Source organism: Mandrillus leucophaeus, unplaced genomic scaffold, assembly GCF_000951045.1.
Source record: "Mandrillus leucophaeus isolate KB7577 unplaced genomic scaffold, Mleu.le_1.0 Scaffold1120, whole genome shotgun sequence".
Taxonomy (NCBI): Eukaryota; Metazoa; Chordata; class Mammalia; order Primates; family Cercopithecidae; genus Mandrillus; species Mandrillus leucophaeus.
In genome coordinates this window covers 428,321-447,430 of record NW_012099433.1, presented here as the reverse complement: position 1 = coordinate 447,430, position 19,110 = coordinate 428,321, and the positions used below count along the sequence as shown (strand labels likewise).

The following is a 19,110-nucleotide window of genomic DNA, read 5'->3' as shown; positions in this document are numbered from 1 at the left end:
ATTGTGCGGAATTGTATATGTATTATGTTAATACTTTGTGGGAAAGGGAAAGGAGGAGAAAATATCATATTTGTTTTTGCTTACGTGTATACAAAGGAACTCCAAACAGATACTAATAACAGTAATTACCTGAACGTGTGGGTCAGGGGAACCACAGCATATGGGAGACAGATGTGGAAAGGGATATTTTTTAAAATATTTGAGTCACATTAATGTATTTCTTATTCAAAAAACAAAATTATTTATTGTAGGCATAAAAATAATTATAGTTATTATGCACTAGCTCTATCAATCATACAAAAGACAGTTTAACACCAAAAAAATAAAATTCCATATCCTTGAATTTAGGGTAGACATGCAAATTTAATTAGTTCTACTTTATAAGAAATTTAATTCATCAGTATTATTTCTCTTATTTCTTGTGGATTTAGAGAAAACTGACCACTGATAAACACTGGTCTTGAAAAATGACACAGAAAAGACTGCATTAGCTCACTCCAATTTTACCTAGGTGCCAAGATGAATTTCACACTTTTTGATTTGCAATCTTGAAGTTTAAGCATATGCAAAGCATTGTTCTCTTGAACTTTAGAAAGAGAAAACAACAAAGGGATCCTTGAAATAACTTCCACAAATTGGAATAGAATATTCCTTTCAGTGCTTTAGCATTTCTTGGGAAATAGAATTGTGTGGTGCTGTATGTACATTTCTCAAAAAGAAAACAAAGAATATGGAAAATGCAAATGCCAAAACTCAGAAGAATTTTTGAAAATAGTCAAGAGGAAATGAGGGACCTCAATTAAATTGCACAGGCATCATTCAACCACAATTTATAAATGCAGCATATAGAAGTAAAATGCCAACCACCTCAAATACTAATGGAAATCAATAAATGCCAATATATGTAGTGCTGCTATGAAGGAAATATCTACATTTTTGTTTATCTGCTAGAACAGAGCAAAATGAAAATTGGTACCTTAGACCAATAAAATATTAAAGATACTCTGAGGTTATCCACATTCAAAACTGCCATATTTTGCTAACTTAAAAAGCCTTTTCTCATGCATCTAAACTTTGTATATCGAAGCTCATTTTAACATTAGTTGTCTATAAATTTACTTTTCTCATTTTCTTTCAGGGTATTTCCAAAAAAGTAATTTGTTTAGCTAATACATATAGGAGAAAGGCACTACCTTTAAGGAAAAATGATAGCAAATTTAAAAACTCTAAATTAATACTTTTTTAAATAAAATACACATGGGAACACGCAGGTATGTTAGCAATTCAGCAATCTACCATTATTGGGGAAAGTCAATTGTCTTTAAATTCAATGAAAGTAACCCAGTGAAGACAGACTCTTCAGGCACTGTAGAAAGGAGATGATGTCTCAAAACCAATTTTACATTATACCCTCTTTGCTTCCATTGATACCATTGTCACTGCTGATATGTCACACTTTTCAGAACGTTCGAAGTAATTATTGAAAGAAAGATAATAGCTGACCTCTGCCTGGAACACTCTTCCTCCATACCAGTTTGGCTCACTCCCTCCCACAACTGCATATCACTGGCAGTTTTCTTCACGGTATTTTCACCACCACACGATTTATATATCCTTGGTTATTGTATGAGTTCCCCCTCCAGAATTTTAGTTTCATGAGAATAAGGACTGGGAAATTTGATTCATTCTGTATTTCCAGTATTATGGAAGGAGGAGTGACTCAGTAAGTTTCCTATTTAAACCTCATAATGATTCTATAAGTAAAAAGATGCTGATAAAAGTTAAGTGAGCTTTCCCAATATTACCAGGCTAATTAGTGGAAACAATTATGACTCAATTCCATGTATTTGAATTCTTAACACTGTGCTTTTCCCAGCATATCACATTTTGATGTGAGTGAATATAAATCTGAAAAAATTCATCAGAACTTGGTGGAAATGGGACACTGTATAAGTTAATTGTGCACATAAAAGCATGTATATTTAATTTATTTTTTGGTATATGATATAATTCTAATGTGCACAAGCAAAAATATTTTTTTTTCATAAAGTACTTAGGCATACTTATCATCAGGAAGAATAAAGAAACAAGTAACTTGACTTTGCTTGTGATAAGGCTAGACGCTAATGCAGAGGCATTAATAAGTCTATGAAATTAACCATAATAATTTTAACAACTTAGCAAACATTTATTGAGTATCTTTAATGGGTCAGTGCCTAGACTCTGTGCTAAGGCCATGAAGAGATTAATAAATGATAGTTCTCATTCTTAAAAGAACTCAAGTCATTTAAATATATTAACACAAAAGTATAATTACAGTATAGTGGAATTAGAAGATGTTATAAAGTGTTGTAAGAGTAAAGCGAATCAGTGGCCAACCTTGCCTAGGAAAGTCAAGAAGAGTTGTAATTGGAGCTGCACCTCAGAAGATGAGTCCTGGTTCCCAGGTCCAATAGCGATAGAAGAAGTAGCAGGTATGTGGAGCTGGGAAATGGCACAAATATTCAAAGGGCTAGTTTGTTTAATGTGTCTTGGGAGAGGGTGCACAAGAAGGCCCAGCTGGAGATAGGACTGTCAATGAGCATAGAAGTACTGTCTACATGTTATTGAGAAAGTTCAAGGAGACAAGACATAGAAGAATATTGGTCTGATGCTGCATTAAGCATTGCGTAAATGCTGGCACTTGTTTTGGAACAGAGGATTTGAGATTTTTTACATATCCATAAATCCAAAAGAAGAAAAATGTCCCCTAGTACAAAAATAAATCCACTGTTTATCAAATAAAATTTTTCGTTTGGGTAGCCATGTAATAGAAATGGCATGCATATTATACAAAGCTGTTTTTGAAACCAGAGACTCCAGGCAGCATTATCATCTGACGTTTTCAGTGAGAACCAATAAACGTGACAAGGAGCTTCAGAAGTAGTGAAGCAATCCAGTATTTCATTAGAACCGGTCATGATATGAAATTCACTTGCATAGATAGAAGTCGATTTTACAGGGAAGGGGCGTGAGTTTGGCTCCTTCTTTCATTACTCATGACCTCAATCCTTAGGGAAATGACAAGATAATTTAATTCTCAAACACTCATTTGGGAGTGTCAATGATAAATGATCAGAAATATTGCTGTTCCTGTGGTACTGTTTTTCCTATGAAGAACTAAAGAACTAATGTTCTTTCTTTTTCTTTCCTGTACTTGCTTTGACTTCTCTCCATTCAGCCCAAGAAAATAACTTGATATTGGAGCAATAAAGCCTGTCACAATAAACCTAATCTTCCGTCACAATCTTTCTCCTTTTTTCCTTGTCTTTTGTTTTCCCTTTAAAAAATTCTCCAGTTTAGTACTTGCATGACACTTCATATTTCTGCATAATTAAAAGTCAGAACTAATTGATCCAATTGTGTATACCAGTTAGCCCAAGAAAATGGTAATTTTCCTTTTCTTTGCATCTTGCAATCACCTAATAAGCAGCTCTAATACTGCCTGTTGAATTATATAATAAACAAAAATTTCCCATCATTTAACATTTGTTCAAAGGCTTAATGCTGTGGGTTCACAAGAGCAGAAAGAAGAATAGAAATGTGCACTTATCCAGTGAATTCAATCAATGTAAACTGCAAATCTAAATTAATTATTCAGGCTACCAAAATCTTATGCATTTGTTGTTTGTTGTTGTATAAATGCCAAAATTATTTGAAAAAAAATTAGTCTAACTTTACATGGAAGTCAGGCCTTTGTTGACACATATGTGCCTGATAAGAATCCTTTTGTATTCTAATTCAAGCATTAATTATTTTGCAAACAAGTAAAGGAAGACATTTACTGTAGTTACATTTGTCACTCAAATCTGAGTATATAAAGGCTTCATTGAGTAGAACAGGAATCAGAGACCACCACCATTCGGCCAGAGTGAGGTCTTATGCCTATTGGATTTTACTGCTTCTATCCATGGACCTATGAACCCTCCACCCACATGCATGCATCCCCACCAGCTCTTCCTCACAGTACTTTTCACCATACTGAGTGCCACTCAGAGTGAATCATAGAACAGCCAAGAAACAGAAAAATGCCTTCCTTCTGGCGGGTCCCGTGCTCCCAGCCTGGACCCCAGAGCCAGCCGAGCATCGCTCCTGACTGCTTTAGGCTTCCCTCCATACTCAATGAGTTTACCAAAGTCTCATCCCGTTAGAAAATCTTCCCTTGACACCCTTTGCAGAAGTACAGAAGGTATTTCTATGACTGCTAGGGTTCAATAACCCTACATTTCTATGACTAAAAATGTGATCCCATGAGAGACCAACGTATGAAAACTTGTATTTAAAACATTTAATGACAATAAAACTGCAATTGTACAGAAAGCTTAGAAAATGAGACTGTCCTTTTAACTTTGCTTTCTGTTGCTGAGACGTATTTGGCTGTAAAGTATCATGATCCTCAATAGTGATCCTTGCTACTTACTGAAAATCTTCCTAGAATGTATTAGTGCACTTTTCTCCCTAAGTAAAATCATTTAGTCTTTTTTGATGATTCAACATCTTGTAATACCTGATTAGAAGCAAATAGTTTCTCCTTTATGGTAACACATTGTTTTCACTTATATACTTGTAACTAAAAGAATTTTAGGAAACCATATGGTTGAAAAATATTTTATTGAAAATTATTATGCAAGGTAAAATGTTCACTCATTCATTCCCACATTAATTAACTTAACACTTATGGATCTCCTACAAAGTATGAGGCACTCTACCAGGCCTTGCAATGCAATGGCAAATAACACTAGAACCACTTAGAAAGGGAGAACTTGCAGGCTAAGTTCTCTTTTATATTGCGCTAAGATACTATTGAACTCTCTTAAAAACTCATTTGTAGGCCTTTAGCATCACAGTCCACCTAGTATATGGGAGATAGACTGGAAAAGCAGTGTATAAGAGGAACCGAATATCTCAATATGGAAAATCAGAAAGGGTGTTCCAGAGGTAGAGGCAAGTAAACTGGGACTCACAAGATTAGGAGTGGGTTTTGGCATTCAACAACATTGTTCAATTACCCTACATTTTGGTGTTCTCTATTAACAATGATTTTTAAACATTTTTTGGATAAGAAGCCTCATAAAGAATCTAATCAAAAGTTTGTCCATTACATTTAGAAATTATTAAAATGATAAAATTTATGTTATGTGTATTTTACTACAAATTAAAATCCTCTTATCCAAGAAAAATATGTAAACGCACATAGACACAAATAATGTCACTGTCATGAAATACATTTGGTTTTCTACTAGAGAGAGGGGTCACTACTGACATCTAGAGAGTAGAGAACAGAAATGCTGTTAAACATCTTGTACAGAACAAGCCTCCACAACAAAGAATTCTCTGACCAAAATGTCAATAGTGCTAAGACTGAGAAACCTCTGTGTATGCTAATCAAGTTGCTCAAGTAATTTTCTGCAGGAAATGATTGGTCACCTTCCAAATTGAATTTGCAAAGAAACCAAAAAAATGTAGAGATGCATCCATTATTTATATACAAGTAAATAACATGTTTTTTGTGTGTGCTGGAAGAGGGAGTTGACATGGATAATCACCTTGGTGTACTTTAGTTTTATATTTACCCAGTATATTTATTATTGTTCTTTGCAGGAATGGTCAGATTTAAATTAAACAAATAAGCAAATTAAAATGTTATATAATACAGTGTTTAAACTCTTATTTTTGTTCTACTTTTGATCTAAAATAAGTCATAGACATAATTTCATAAAGGCAGGTGTAGCTCCTTTGTGGACTGAAAATAATCTGCCCAGTCTATCTGCCCTATGGTGTTAGTCTGCAGCAGTTGCTATAGCAAATATCTGTGTTTGATGAATACCACTGAGTAACTCGAGCAGTCAAAAATGAAAACAGACTTGATTAAATGCAGACTAAGTGACCTTTAAAATTATTTCACTGCCTCTGGACAGTGTTTGGGTTATTATGGACAAATATCTACCCCATATGCACTTGTGGTACCTGAGACTGCTTCTATATAAGGTCAGGAAAGCACACCGCCATGTGACTGTCAGACTCTTCCCCATTAGAAGTTCACAGTGGACAACCACCTTTAACATGGTAAAATCCATAGTGATCATTGAGAAACACAGCAGGACAGATTATATGTGCCGACTTCCATTTTTCTAGCTGAGTGTAGTGACATATTTAGCATTCCAAATTAATTTTTCTCCCTGAAGACTTGAATGCTCATAGTATCTAAAAAATACTAAAAATCTTACAGAAACAGACAGTATAAAATACAAGCATACATTTACCAAATAAACTATAAAGGGGCTAAGTTTTGTCTTCAATAGCCTCTTAAATTTCATTCTTTCTCCAGGTCCCTCACATGGCTGTGTGACAAACTACTCATTTTTGCCTATCTAGAGATATGTTATAGCTCAAAATAAGTCCTACCTTATCTTTTTATATACAAACCCCACATTATTTTAGTGTTCTGCATAAATGTTATTTTTATTTATTTATTTATTCATTTTGAGACAGTCTTACTCTGTTGTCCAGGCTGGAGTGCAGTGGTGTTATCTCAGCTCACTGCATCCTCAGCCTCTCGGGTTCAAGCAATTCTCATGCCTCAGCCACCCAAGTAGCTGGAATTACAGGCGTGCTATATCCAGCTAATTTTTGTATTTTCAGTAGAGACGTTATGTTGGCCAGGTTGGTCTTGAACTCCTGGCCTCAAGTGATCTGCCTGCCTCGACCTCCCAAAGTGCTGGGATTACAGGCGTGAGCCACCACACCCAGCCTGTGAGTAAACGTTATTTTAATACTCTCAAGTAATCTATAGCATGAACAAACTAATTCACAATAAGATGTAAATGGATAATGTGCTAAAACCTCAAAATGTACTTGTGATTTAAAATAATCAAAACGATGACTCTAATTAATAGATATCAGGCAGGAAACGGGGTAATTTTTCTATCACTTCTTGAATCACAGCATATAAGCAATTTCCAAACAGCATCAATAAAACTGGTTCTAATCTCACAAAGTTATACAGATCTTGCTTTCAATAGTAAATGGAATTTTAACCAATACTGAAGCACAGAATACGATATCAGGCCCTAACTTCCAAAGATGGGAAAGAAAGCTGAAAAAGAAGAAAACTAAGGTCAACTGAGCAATTGCCTTGCTGCAAGAACTGTCTCAGGTGTCTACACTTACTATATAATAATAATATAATCCCCTTATTCTTTCAAGATAGATCACATTAGTCTTATTTTAGAGACAGGAAAACTGAGACTTAACAGAGATTAAATAATTTTTCTGAAATCACATACCAGTAAGAAGAAAAACCAACATTTTAAACAGCTCTGCTGACTCCAAATTTCATAATCTTTGGATAGACACCTGGCTTATTTTGTCTGAACTGAATGAAGCCAGTATCTGGTAAACACCTATAATGTTGAGGGACTATTTAGACTAAGAACTGCCACACAGTAGCTTGTTTTGTTTTGAGACGGAGTCTCGCTCTGTCGCTCAGGCTGGAATGCAGTGGAGCCATCTCGGCTCACTGCAACCTCCACCTCCTGGTTTCAAGCGATTCTCCTGCCTCAGCCTCCCACACAGTAGCTTGTTTAATCTTCATAATAAGCTTATGGATAAGGCACTATTTTCCCCACATTAGCCGACAAAGAAACTAATGCTTACTGAGGTTAAGCTCACACAACGGGCAAGTGACAAATCTGGAATTTCAATCAAGTTCAGCCTGGGCTTTAATTCTAATTCCAAATTTACTAAAATTTCTGTGTATTTTTTTCCACCTAAAAATGAGCAAAAATAATCAAAGACATAGGACAAAAAGTATTTCGAGTAAAATTTATCCCAAACAAAGGAGAGTCTACAACTTTGCACACTTCTATTATAATGTTTGCTCCTTAATGAAAACATATTTCTTTTACAACTAGTCTAAATATTTGGGTTTTAAGTCAGTTTTGTAGTTTTGTGAATACTGATAAGTTTCTATCCCTGAGATTTATTTGTTTTGTGGTTTATGGTGTTGTTTTGAGGTCTGAGGGTGGATTATGAAGGGAGATGAAAGCAATTTAAAGCTCTTAGCAGGGAGGGGCTCCGCTAATAAGGAATACGAGTGTAAAAAAAGATAAAGGCATTAATTTAGAAATTTAGCTATATAATGCAAAAACAACCATAACATTTGAAAATATCTTGCTATTTGCCTGAGTTTACTTTTCACCCAGAAATTTGACTCCATGTAAAAATGGGATATAAATCTCTAAGTAACTTTCTATAAATGGTAAACACCTCCTCCTGTCATGCATTACTCATCATAGCAAAAGCATCTATATTTAATAGTACCATATCCAGGAGTTAAAATCTGTATTTTTATATATACCAACTTCCCTAGAAGAGGTCAGGAGGCGTGGTATGTGCCCTGGTTGGTTAGGGTTGGAGTCAGACAGGGAGGGGGAGATGTTTGGGAGCGCCCAAGAGGAAACCCATGTTCCCTAGATACAATGTTGTACTTAGAAATACATCCCTAAAGTTCTATTCTACCTTAACACTTCAGAATAGCATTTAAAAAACACTATTCTCAAAGACTGAGTAAAACAGACATAATAATGTAGTTTCCTTTTAAAATCTGAATACAAATTATTCAAATGGGGCTGTCGTCATAACTCTGTAACCTGAAAAACTGGATCAAATTGTCATACTACCTGATTGGTGAGGATGATAATATAATACCTGCCTCTTGATAGTGTTATGATGATTAAATGGGGTGGGTGGATATTTAAGTATGTGACACACATTAAGTGCTCAGTCATGCCAGTTCCATCCCCAGCCGCTGCTCCTTTGAAACAAAACAGCCAAATTTCCAGCAATGTGTCTTTTCTGGAATCAAACTTGAAGCATCATAATTGTTCAAGGAAGAGATGAAAGAATTTTAACTTTGTTTTGTAATGCTGAATGAAGACCTACTTGGCCACAACTTCAAACACAAGTAAAAAATAAAATAAAATAAAGGATCTTTTCTGAAGTGAGATCCTTTGATTCTTTATTCCCAACCTAGGCTTAGGAAACAACAGTTTTTGGTTTTATGGGTAGATGCCAAGAAGCTGACAAACATTTCCCATTAAATAATTTAAATTACTTTCTGTGAAAAATACAAAATATTTTGGAAATTTAAAATGAGGAGGGGCTTTCTATAAAATCAAAAAGTTGCTGGATCACTGCTCTAGGTATTACATCTCTGAAAGACAATAATAATAAAATTAACGGATGAAAGCACACCTCTTTCAGCTTTGATTAAATTGTGGCTTGCTTACAAAACATAAATATCTATATAACATATAAATGTGTATGTGGGAGTATGCATGCATATGTATTAACAAAAGGAAGCCTAGTGGGCTTATTAAGTGAAATAGAGCACCAAGGAAGCTGTGCCTTTTGCCATATGTTAGCAATTGTTATTTCTTTGTTGTTTTATCATTTGCTTTCATTTTTAAATGAATTTCCTTTGTTTAACAAAAGGCAAAGTCCTTAGTTGGAAATTATGTAAAAACAGAGGCCTGAATCTGAGGGTCATGCTTTGCTGATTCAGATCCAGAAGTGAGTAGTTTGTTTCAGGGTAGATTGAGGATTTAAAGCATCTGGGAGAAAGCATTTAAGGAGAAACGTTTAACAGCTGCTGCAACTGAGATATGAATACCATGTAAACAAGCTGAGAAAACACAACCTATTGTACATTAAAAAGCAAAATTTTTTCATCTGCAAGTTATGTGTTGTTTTTGTTTTGGTTGAGATATATATTATATTTTATATATGTGTATATATACACACACATATATAAAATCAATGACCAATGCTGCATAACTAAGCTATATTTTCCTGTAGATCCTTATTAATCAAAGTGTGATCCATTGACCAGCATCATCAGCAACTGCTGGAGCCTGTTAGGAATGCAGAATCTCAGGCCCCATCACAGACCAGTTACTGAATTGGAATCTGCATTGTAACAAACTTCTCAGGTGATTCATTTGCCCATTGTAAATTCTGAGAAGCCCCATTGTAAAAAAACAAAACTATTTGACTTCCCATTTCATTCAAGGTCCCCCTTCACACCTATACATCCTGTTCGAGGTAAGTATTATACTAAGAGCTTTACCTAGGGAGAAGTTTTAAAATAAGAATATGAGACCCTACTGCAAATAATATAATGTAATTCATCTCATACAGGGTCTGAGCAAGGTTTTTTTAAAAGCTCCCCTGACAAATCAAATGTGAAGCCAAGGTTGAAAACAATTACATTATCTTATTTAATTCTTAACTTCAAACATCAAGGTTTGCATTATTACGTCACAGAGGAACTTGCTCATGATAGCAAAACCTAGATTTAAAATCGGGTCTGTCTGACTTCAAAGATTTTCTCTTGCATTTTATACCCACCAATATGTTGGAGGCTTTTAGGCCAGTAGCTAGTTCCCCACTTCCCATTGTGTGATTACCCCAACATGCAGCATTGTATGGGAAAGCCTAGAGGGGCAGGGCAAAAGAGTGACCATCAAGAACCTTAAGGCTAGGCAAGACTGGGATGGAAAGATGAAGAGCCATGAAACTGTTTCTCCAGAAAATCAGATCAGCCCCTGTCCTGAGCCAATTGCAATGATAAATGAGCAAACGGACTAATGAACCACAGGGGGATCTGCATGTCAACCGACTTTGTCACAAACTGAATTAAGCGAATGGGCTTAGAAGAGACATGCAGGAGTGTTTACAAAAGTACTGTGGGCACAGCTCTCAGGCTAAGGAACCTAACCTTTGTGGACTGCTCTATCACTACTGTCCCATCACCACATATGGTCACCATACTTGTGAGCAGGAGATATCCCAAAATCTGGTTTGCCTTACATAGGATGACCAGCCAGAGGCCGATGGGTGGAATGTTCCCACAGAGTCAGGGAGGATGTGAGTCATGCCTTCTTACATCATTTAAGCAAGGCTTGTGTAGATTTTTAAAGCATTTACCATAAATGGATCCCCTCATCACCATCTGTTCACTTTTGGTACAGGAAATATTATAAGACCATTCTTGTCATATGGATCTTCATTAGTAGTTTTGAAAAGGATTTCTCTGATCTTTTGAGATACATACAAATAAGTGAAAAAGAAACGGACATTTTCTTTTACAAATCATACTTGGAATAGTGTTAAGTTACTCTCTTTGACAGATGGCTCAATTCCAGGGACTAGCTCTCTCTCAGGGAGCACTGAAAATCCTAGTATAATCCTAAAATATGAGTGTTGACTTTAAAAGTCTGATTTAACTGACAGATGTATGAAATGGCGCATAGAAAACTCGCCACTGGGGACAATGAAAATGCTAGAGTAACAGTTACGTTATAGGAGAATGGCAATGATATAATCTCACCCGTTTTCTCGTTTTATGTGATCCATTTTCTGATGCTGAAATTTATTTTTGTGAAACATTAGATTGTACTCACATTTCTATATGCCTGTTTTTAAAATGCCAAAATTACACAGACTTCAGGGTCTGTCTTTTGAGAAAAACCGACATATAAATAAACCTTACTTCTGTGCAAAAAAAAAAAAAAAAAAAAAGACATCTCTTTCAATCATAAACAGCAAGTGTTCTACCTTTGAACCATGGATATATCAACCTCAAACCAAAAAAAATTTGAAAAGAAAAACACAGTGATGAGAAAAATCATAATGGTTAAACATGTTTAAGTAACTGATTAGCTCCCTTTATTTTGAAATAGGTATATTGTCTCCTAACCTCTGATTCGCTCAGTGCCACATTAGTAAAAGGTCACAATGTTTTTAAATGCTAAGATTTTAGTATTATATCAGGAGTAGAGATGAATTTTAAAAACTGAGTTTGCACATATGGAGAAAAACTTTAGGTTTGATTTGGGGATCCTCTGCCTGAATTTACAGCTCTGCAAAATCTGCTATTTCTAATCAGCGATAAACCTCCTCTCCCTTGGCTCATGGAACTTTGTTTTCACTGAGTCTAGAGGCGTTAATATCAGTTGCAAAATGTCCTGGAAGAGGGATTTAGAGATCCTGAATGGTCTGTGCCTGCTTCTGCTAAACATCTCAGAGACACTCTGCCCCCTGGTGGACTGTTCCAGGGTGGGTTTCGATGAACAGTGCAGGCTTCCCTTCTCCCACCCTTCCTCTACCAACCTCTTTCCTTTAGAAGACTCGAGTAGACGCCCCAGTTGAAAGCTTTTATTCCCACCAATTACACATTCGTTTGGTTCAACAATTCCCTTTTATGTAATGTGAAAACCCTTAGTTACCTAATCAGCCCTTCACAGCTAAAACAAGAACCACAGACATCATTATTGGTTATCATGATTTGATACAGGTAAGAAAAAAGCAGAGAAGTGAAAAACGAGGTGCTGCAAATTAAAAATGTGGATGTGGCCAGGGACTTTGGATTCTCTAAAGACAGCCAGAAATCTCTAGACAAGGAAGAGGAAGAGAGTTTAAAAGTGAATAAAAGGACGCTGTAAGAAATAATTAAATACTTGGCAATTTCTTCTTGGCCAATAGAGCCACTGCAAACCATCCTTCAAGTTCCCTTTGGTTCTTTGGGTTGTATGTCACCTGCATAGGGGATTAGTTGTAAAAGGCTGTAAACTTCAGCCACTTCTAGTTTTTGCCAAATTTTTCCCATTCAGGCTGGTTTGATCTTCTCCAGTCCAACTTCTCCCAAGTACCCCTGTTCTGTGCTACAGGCACTCTGCATCCACAAAGGAGACAATGGGAAATAATGACTAAGAGGAAGTTCAGTCTGCTGAGAGTCAAAAAAGTGTCACGCATCTCAATAAGTGCTTTACGTGTATAGGTTCTAAGACTTTACATCAACTTGTAGGTAGATGGTATTTGAGAAGAAGAACCACATAGTTCTAACATACTTTATTTGCAATTCAAACCTAGGACTGACTACAAAAGCTACCTTTCTGCCTACTTTACTGGTCTTAAGATAGGTCAGTCTACTCCTCTGAAGTCTTCTTCTAACCCAGTTCCTCCTTCTGTATTTTAAGCACCAGACAGCCCTTGGAATCTGACTGCCTAGCCTAGAGACTAAAGGTCTCCTCTGAAAACTAATCTGGAAAACTCTTGTGATAGTGGATCTAACCCTCTCTCTTTGCAGAATATGAAAGCACAATCCATTTATTTCCTTTCAAATTCTTCCTTCAGATATAAACTAAATCCCCCAAGTCATGGCAGCACGTATTAGTCAGCCACAGTATCATTTACTATTAATCATTCTCCAGTGAAGGCTCAGACTCCTAAACACAACCCCAGAATCCAAGGAACCAATTTTTCCATAATAATAGAACTACTACCCGACACTTTTTAGAACACAAAAGGACTTTTATTTATTTTCCTAAATTTCATTTCCAATGATACATTTCCTGAAAGGTGGAATATCAAAGGCAATTTTCAGTCACAGCAACTCCATCAAATACACATAATCTGATATTTTACTGCTTCAGTGAATTATAATCTTCTCAGGGTTTCCTGGTTAAAGAAGACAAAACTAAGATAATAGAGACGAAAAATTAAGAATATTGTTCTTTAGAAAATTTGTTGAACTCAATAAACATTCATTCATAGGTGTAGTGTCCATTTTTCAAAGGAAACGCTAAAATTCCTAGAAACACAAGACAATATTGATATTATTGAATGAGTATACATTCATATATTTCTGTGAAAATTTGTGCAATTAAACAATATGGAAAATGTTTGTTACCATAGCCAATGAAAATATATTTTCATTGCCATGTAAGTTAAACATTTCCATCTCCCGCTTTATGTTCTGCAAAAAAGCCACGTGTCTAGTTTATGAAATAAACTATGCTATAGGCAGCAGTAACTGAAAAGGAGCTTAACAGTCTTAACTACATACCCCTGGGATGAATAATACACTTTGCATAATCATGTGCAATGCTGAATGATGATTCTATATCTCTTATAACTATAAGGGTTTGCAAGCTTCTATTTCATACAATATGCCCCAAATCCAGGCAATACAGCCAAATAGTCAAGCAATAATTTAGGTGGTTAATCTACAAAATGGCAAACAACCCATTCAACTAAACTGATTGTGTTTTGTTAATGTGAGGACACCATCAATACAGGTACCCTATAAAGAAATCATTTGTAAGTGGCTATTTGTTTCAACTAATGTTTCCCCCTAAGGCTCTTAGAAGTTGACTTAATTGCCTCTTAGGATCAAAGAAAATACAGCTGTATAAACAGAAGACCACAGTATTAATAACATAAAAACAAACACCATGCTCTATGCACATTCCTCCATAGGAGAAATGTCACAAAAAACAAACAAACAAACTTGGGGATCCAGCAGAAGTACAGGCATATCTAATGCCTAAAATTTTCTCTCACACCAGTGACAGGTATAAATATTGATCAAAATTCCCCTTTTTAGTTAGCTTATGTGTGAATCTTTGAATAGTATATTTTCAAGAGTGATTACCCAAGGTGAAGGTCTGCACAGTAGGCAAGCAGTGTGCTTCAGTTCAATACATTTATTGTCTGACAAACAGGACCGGGGAGCTTCAAGCAAGGAGTGAATCCATTTCACAAAGACAACTTGCTTCTGCAGACAAAAGGTATCAACTGCAGAATGCCTTCTGAGAAAAGGAGTGTGAATTTTCTTTGGCATGTTAAATGCTGTGCATATACATTTTTTTTCATGCAGATAATCCCTCAGGGCTACTTCTTATTAAAATATACATTTTTTTTTCATATTTTATTGCATGACTTTATCCTGTATTAGGGAGCTCTCAGAGGAAATTTGAAATAACTAAGTATTCTTGAAATTTGAAAAGATTGATAAATTTTAAGTATTCCAGATATTACATTCATTGAGATATCAGGTTGGTAACGAATATACAAAGGTCAAAAGCTTGCCAGTTTCCTGATTGTTTAGTAAGTCTGAGGTTTGGTTCTGCAAGTTAAAAAAAAAAAAAAAAAAAAAAAAAGGCCTCAATTTTAGCTTCACTAAGCTTTTCTAAAGTTCTTGTATGTCATTTTCTAGCAATCTTTTCTCCTGCCCAAACTTCAATAACAGCAACAATGGAAAAAGAAACAAGTTTATTTTCTTTCCAGTATCGTTTTTAGAGCCCTTACTGTATTTTAAAGGTTTCTGAAGAAGGGAGATAGTTCTCTTGGTTTCCTTATATGTTAGCACACAAGGAATCACAGATGGGAAGGAGAGTGCAAATGACTATCAGATAAAAGTCTCATGCATTTTAAGATTTTTTTACAAGTCAAAATATACATCCTTCTATTACCCCCACCCCATTCCTCAATTGTGTAAGAACTAGTCCCATGTCATCAGTCTCCTTCACATCTCACTCAATTGGATAAGAAATAAAGACACTTTTCTTGTTAAGGAACAATATATCTCCAATACTAATCGGTTTTACCAATTGCATTAGTAAGAAATATAGCAGCAGTGTGGGCTGAGTCACCCATCATACCCTTCATTTCTGGGGATTTAAATGTGTAAAGTGACAGGTACATGAAATTAGGAGAAAAAAAAAGCAGTCTGCAGACTTTGGCACTAGCACACATAATGGTTTGTTTGTTAGAGCTGTGGTTTGACCATCGCTAAACAAGAATTACAAAATTACAAATCTGCAGAAAACAAACAATCATAGGTGTTGATTCTCAGTTTAACACTCTCATCTCCCATTCCCACCCACCCACCCCCATATAGTTTCAAGTATAATAAAAATAGAGATCTCAGCATCAGAATTTTGCTGTTAACTCTTCAAGGTTTCTCTGCGCCATCCAAGCCACTCATAGGGTTTGAAGCACCAAATCCACAAGTTTCTCCAACCAAGTTTAAATAGACAAAAACTGAAGACTGAATGATGCCAAAGTAACTGTTCTTAAATTAAGCTGTAACACAAAGTTCTCCCCAAAAACACAGGGCATTAAGCGTCTAGTTCAAGTACTGCCAGGCTGTATGTAGATCTGTCTCAGACAAGCTTCAGACAACAATTACAAATACACTGGTTCTAGTGGGCATTATCCATGATACCAAAGCAGGGCAGGGATTCCCTTCCATAATCAATTTTTAAAAGTTGCAATCCCCTTTGGGATTGGCTGCCGCAGGGGTCAGTGCTGAGCCCGAGGCTTGAGGGGGAGGAAGTGAGCCTCCTCCTGGGCAGGGAAGCTCTACGTTTAGTTTCAACACTTCTCCTTTCAGAGCTCTCTCTCAGGACTATCCTGGCTTCTCAGGATCCATTGCCCTTGCCCAGGAGAGACAGCCTCGCTGGGACCCAGTAACCGCGAAAGAAGATTCGACCTACCTGTGGAACCAGACACAACTTGGTCCCCAAAGGTCGCTTAGGCGACCCCACTGCAATTGGCAAGTCAACTCGTGCACTTAAAACGTATCAGTTTATGGAACGCTTGTTTAAAGTCCTCATTGGACATGGTATAGATTATGGGGTTAATGAGGGAGTTGAGATAGCCCAGCCAGGTGAAGAAGTCAAAGATGGCTAGGTGGAACCAGCAGGCATCTTTGCAGATAGGCAGCACTAGGGATATGATGAAGAAGGGCAGCCAACACACAATAAAGGCTCCCAAAATGATCCCCAGGGTCTTGGTGGCTTTGCGCTCCCTAGCGGCCATGAGTTTCTTCCTTTCCAGCAGGGCGTCGGAGACTCGCACTTTGACTTGGTTCACGTACACAGGAGACCCGGATTCGCTGGGCACGTCGGGAACCCGCGAGTTAATAGAGGTGACCGAGGACGTGGACCCGGGAGAGTCCGTTATCAGCTGGGCTCGGGTCAAGCGCTTGCCGGTCCTGTTGGGCGTCTGTTTCAAAATCCGGGAGCGGGCTTCCACGTAGATGCGGCCATAGAGGGCGATGAGGAGCAGGGTGGGAAAGTAGAAAGCACCCACCGTGGAGTAGACCGTGTAGAGGATGTGGTCGGTGTTCACCACGCAGTCCGACACCTCCTCTTCGGCCTTGGCCTGACGCCAGAAGAAGGGCGGCAGCGAGATAGAGATGGAGAAGACCCACACCAGCGCGATCATGACCGCCGCCCTCTTGGGAGTCCTTTTAGCTGAGTACTCCACAGCGTCCGTGATTGCCCAGTAGCGGTCCAGGGCGATGACACAGAGGTGCAGGATGGAGGCAGTGCAACAGGTGATGTCCGACGACAGCCAGAAGTCACAGACCACCTGGCCCAGTGTCCAGCGGCCGGTGACAGTGTACATGGTGCTGACGGGCATCACCAGGATGGACACGAGCAGGTCGGTGACCGCCAGAGAGGCGATCAGGTAGTTAGCCGGGGTGTGCAGCTTCCGGGTCCGGTACACTGTGGCAATCACAAAGGCATTGGAGAGCGTGGTGGCCAAGGTGATGAGCGCCAGTAGCATAACCAGCAGTACTTTCCAGGGTAGGGCGATGGAGTCCTGGTAAATATAGTCCTTGGTGCTGCAGTTTTGGGAGGGAGCAGAGGATAGGTTGGCTTGAGGAGCCCAGGTCTCCGAGCCCGCGGGCCGCGGTGGAGCGCACTGAGTACCCGGTTCCTCCATGGTTCTCCTCGCCCCAGCCCCAGAGCGCAGCTCTTTTGCATGGAGCGGACGAAGGAGAGGGCGGAAGGACCGTGGCGATCGCAGGTTTGTCCCCAGTTGATAGTTCCGTGAGTTCCTCAATTATTCCTCCGCCCAGGTTCACAGCTGAAACTAGAGGTCATGGGTGCGGCAGCCGAGGCAGGCGGGCGCGTCCCCTGCACTTCCAGAGCGCCTGGCAAAGACGCCGCGTCTGTGGTTGTTCCTCTCCATACCGGGTCTTAGCCCTGGGTTGCTAAGAACTAGCCCACCGAGCCCTGCCCCGCTTCAGCTCCCTGGAGGCGTCTAGTGCCGGAGGGTGAAGTACTGCTTGAGGAGAAGGCTTTGACCAAATGGGATCTGGCTTACCCCAGTTGCTTGAGGCTGAGCGTCTCCTAACCTGGACGCTCTTGGATCTGCAGACTTTGCCCACAGGAGTTTCCTAGGTGTGGAGACCAAAGCTTGCAGGCCAGCGAGAGGTCCCGATCTTGCATTCCCGCCCCTCGCCCCAAGCTGGGGCACTTTTTTGAGGCTGCAGCGGCCGCCAGAGCTGGGTGCGGTGAAGTCTAGGAGCAGCGCTGAGCCGCGCCTCGCGCCGGAGCTCTGCCCTCCCTCTCTTTTCACTCTCTGGCCACTCGGACGAGCGGCCCCGCGGAGACGGAGCCATAAAAGGGGGGACAATGGGGCTGGAGTTGCGGCTGCTCGGGCCGCGTGGCCACCACCGCCACCTCGGTCCCACGGGAACCACTCGGAGCCATGCCACTGGGTGCGCGGGTCTGGAGGACCTGGCGCGGCACACGGGGAAGGGGCAGGTGTCTGGGGAAGCTGGAGGGACGCGGCGTGCGCCAGCCCGGGAGGAGCGTGCGAGCTACGGAGCAGATGGGCTCCTTATATAGAGTCCAGGTCCGGTCCGCCAGAGCAGTGCAACTCGTGCGGCGCGGCGAGTGCTGACTCCGGCTCGCGATCACCTTCTCTTTTTCTCTCTCCCTCCCTCTTTTCCCCCCGCCCCGTTCCCTTCCTGGCCAAGGAAGCTCCCGCCGGGTCCTACCGCCCTATCTCCCCGCTTCCCACCCCGGGCCCCCCTCCCAGCCCTGACAACCTGGAGCCGCATTTCTGGCCAGGGGAGGAGAGCGTCCTGTTCTCGCCTCTGCGGACATCGGCGCTTGCTGCGCTGACCTCCAGTGAGACCCATGTCCTTAGCCACGATCCCAGGCTTAGTCCAGGAGTCTGGTCCTAGGCTCCCGCCTACCACTCCCACCCTAGAAGGCCAGTTTTAGGCGGAGAAGCCCTGGTCTCTGACCTCTCCGCTCTAAAATCGTATCCAGCCCTGAGGGCCACACCCAGATTAGGAGGCAGGCATCAGTAATATCTCTGTAGAGGACCCAATGTTTGCATTTTGTACTTTGAGCCTCTGGCTTCATGTCGTCCTCAACTCCTGATACAATAAAAACTATTTTTTCATCAAGTTTTAGCAAT

At 39.4% G+C, this 19,110-nt stretch overlaps 1 protein-coding gene across 1 annotated transcript; it reads right to left on the bottom strand.

Moving 5' to 3' along the window:
* Positions 1-15,974: 15,974 nt before the first annotated feature.
* Positions 15,975-18,521, bottom strand: HTR1B (5-hydroxytryptamine (serotonin) receptor 1B, G protein-coupled). Its single transcript, XM_011995089.1, has one exon. It carries the CDS (start codon positions 17,617-17,619, stop codon positions 16,447-16,449), a length of 1,173 nt encoding a protein of 390 aa, XP_011850479.1. The 5' UTR covers positions 17,620-18,521; the 3' UTR covers positions 15,975-16,446.
* Positions 18,522-19,110: the final 589 nt, after the last annotated feature.

Bases quoted from the DNA above. Each gene is read 5' to 3' on its own strand.
- HTR1B (XM_011995089.1), bottom strand. From the start codon at position 17,619: ATGGAGGAACCGGGTACTCAGTGCGCTCCACCGCGGCCCGCGGGCTCG.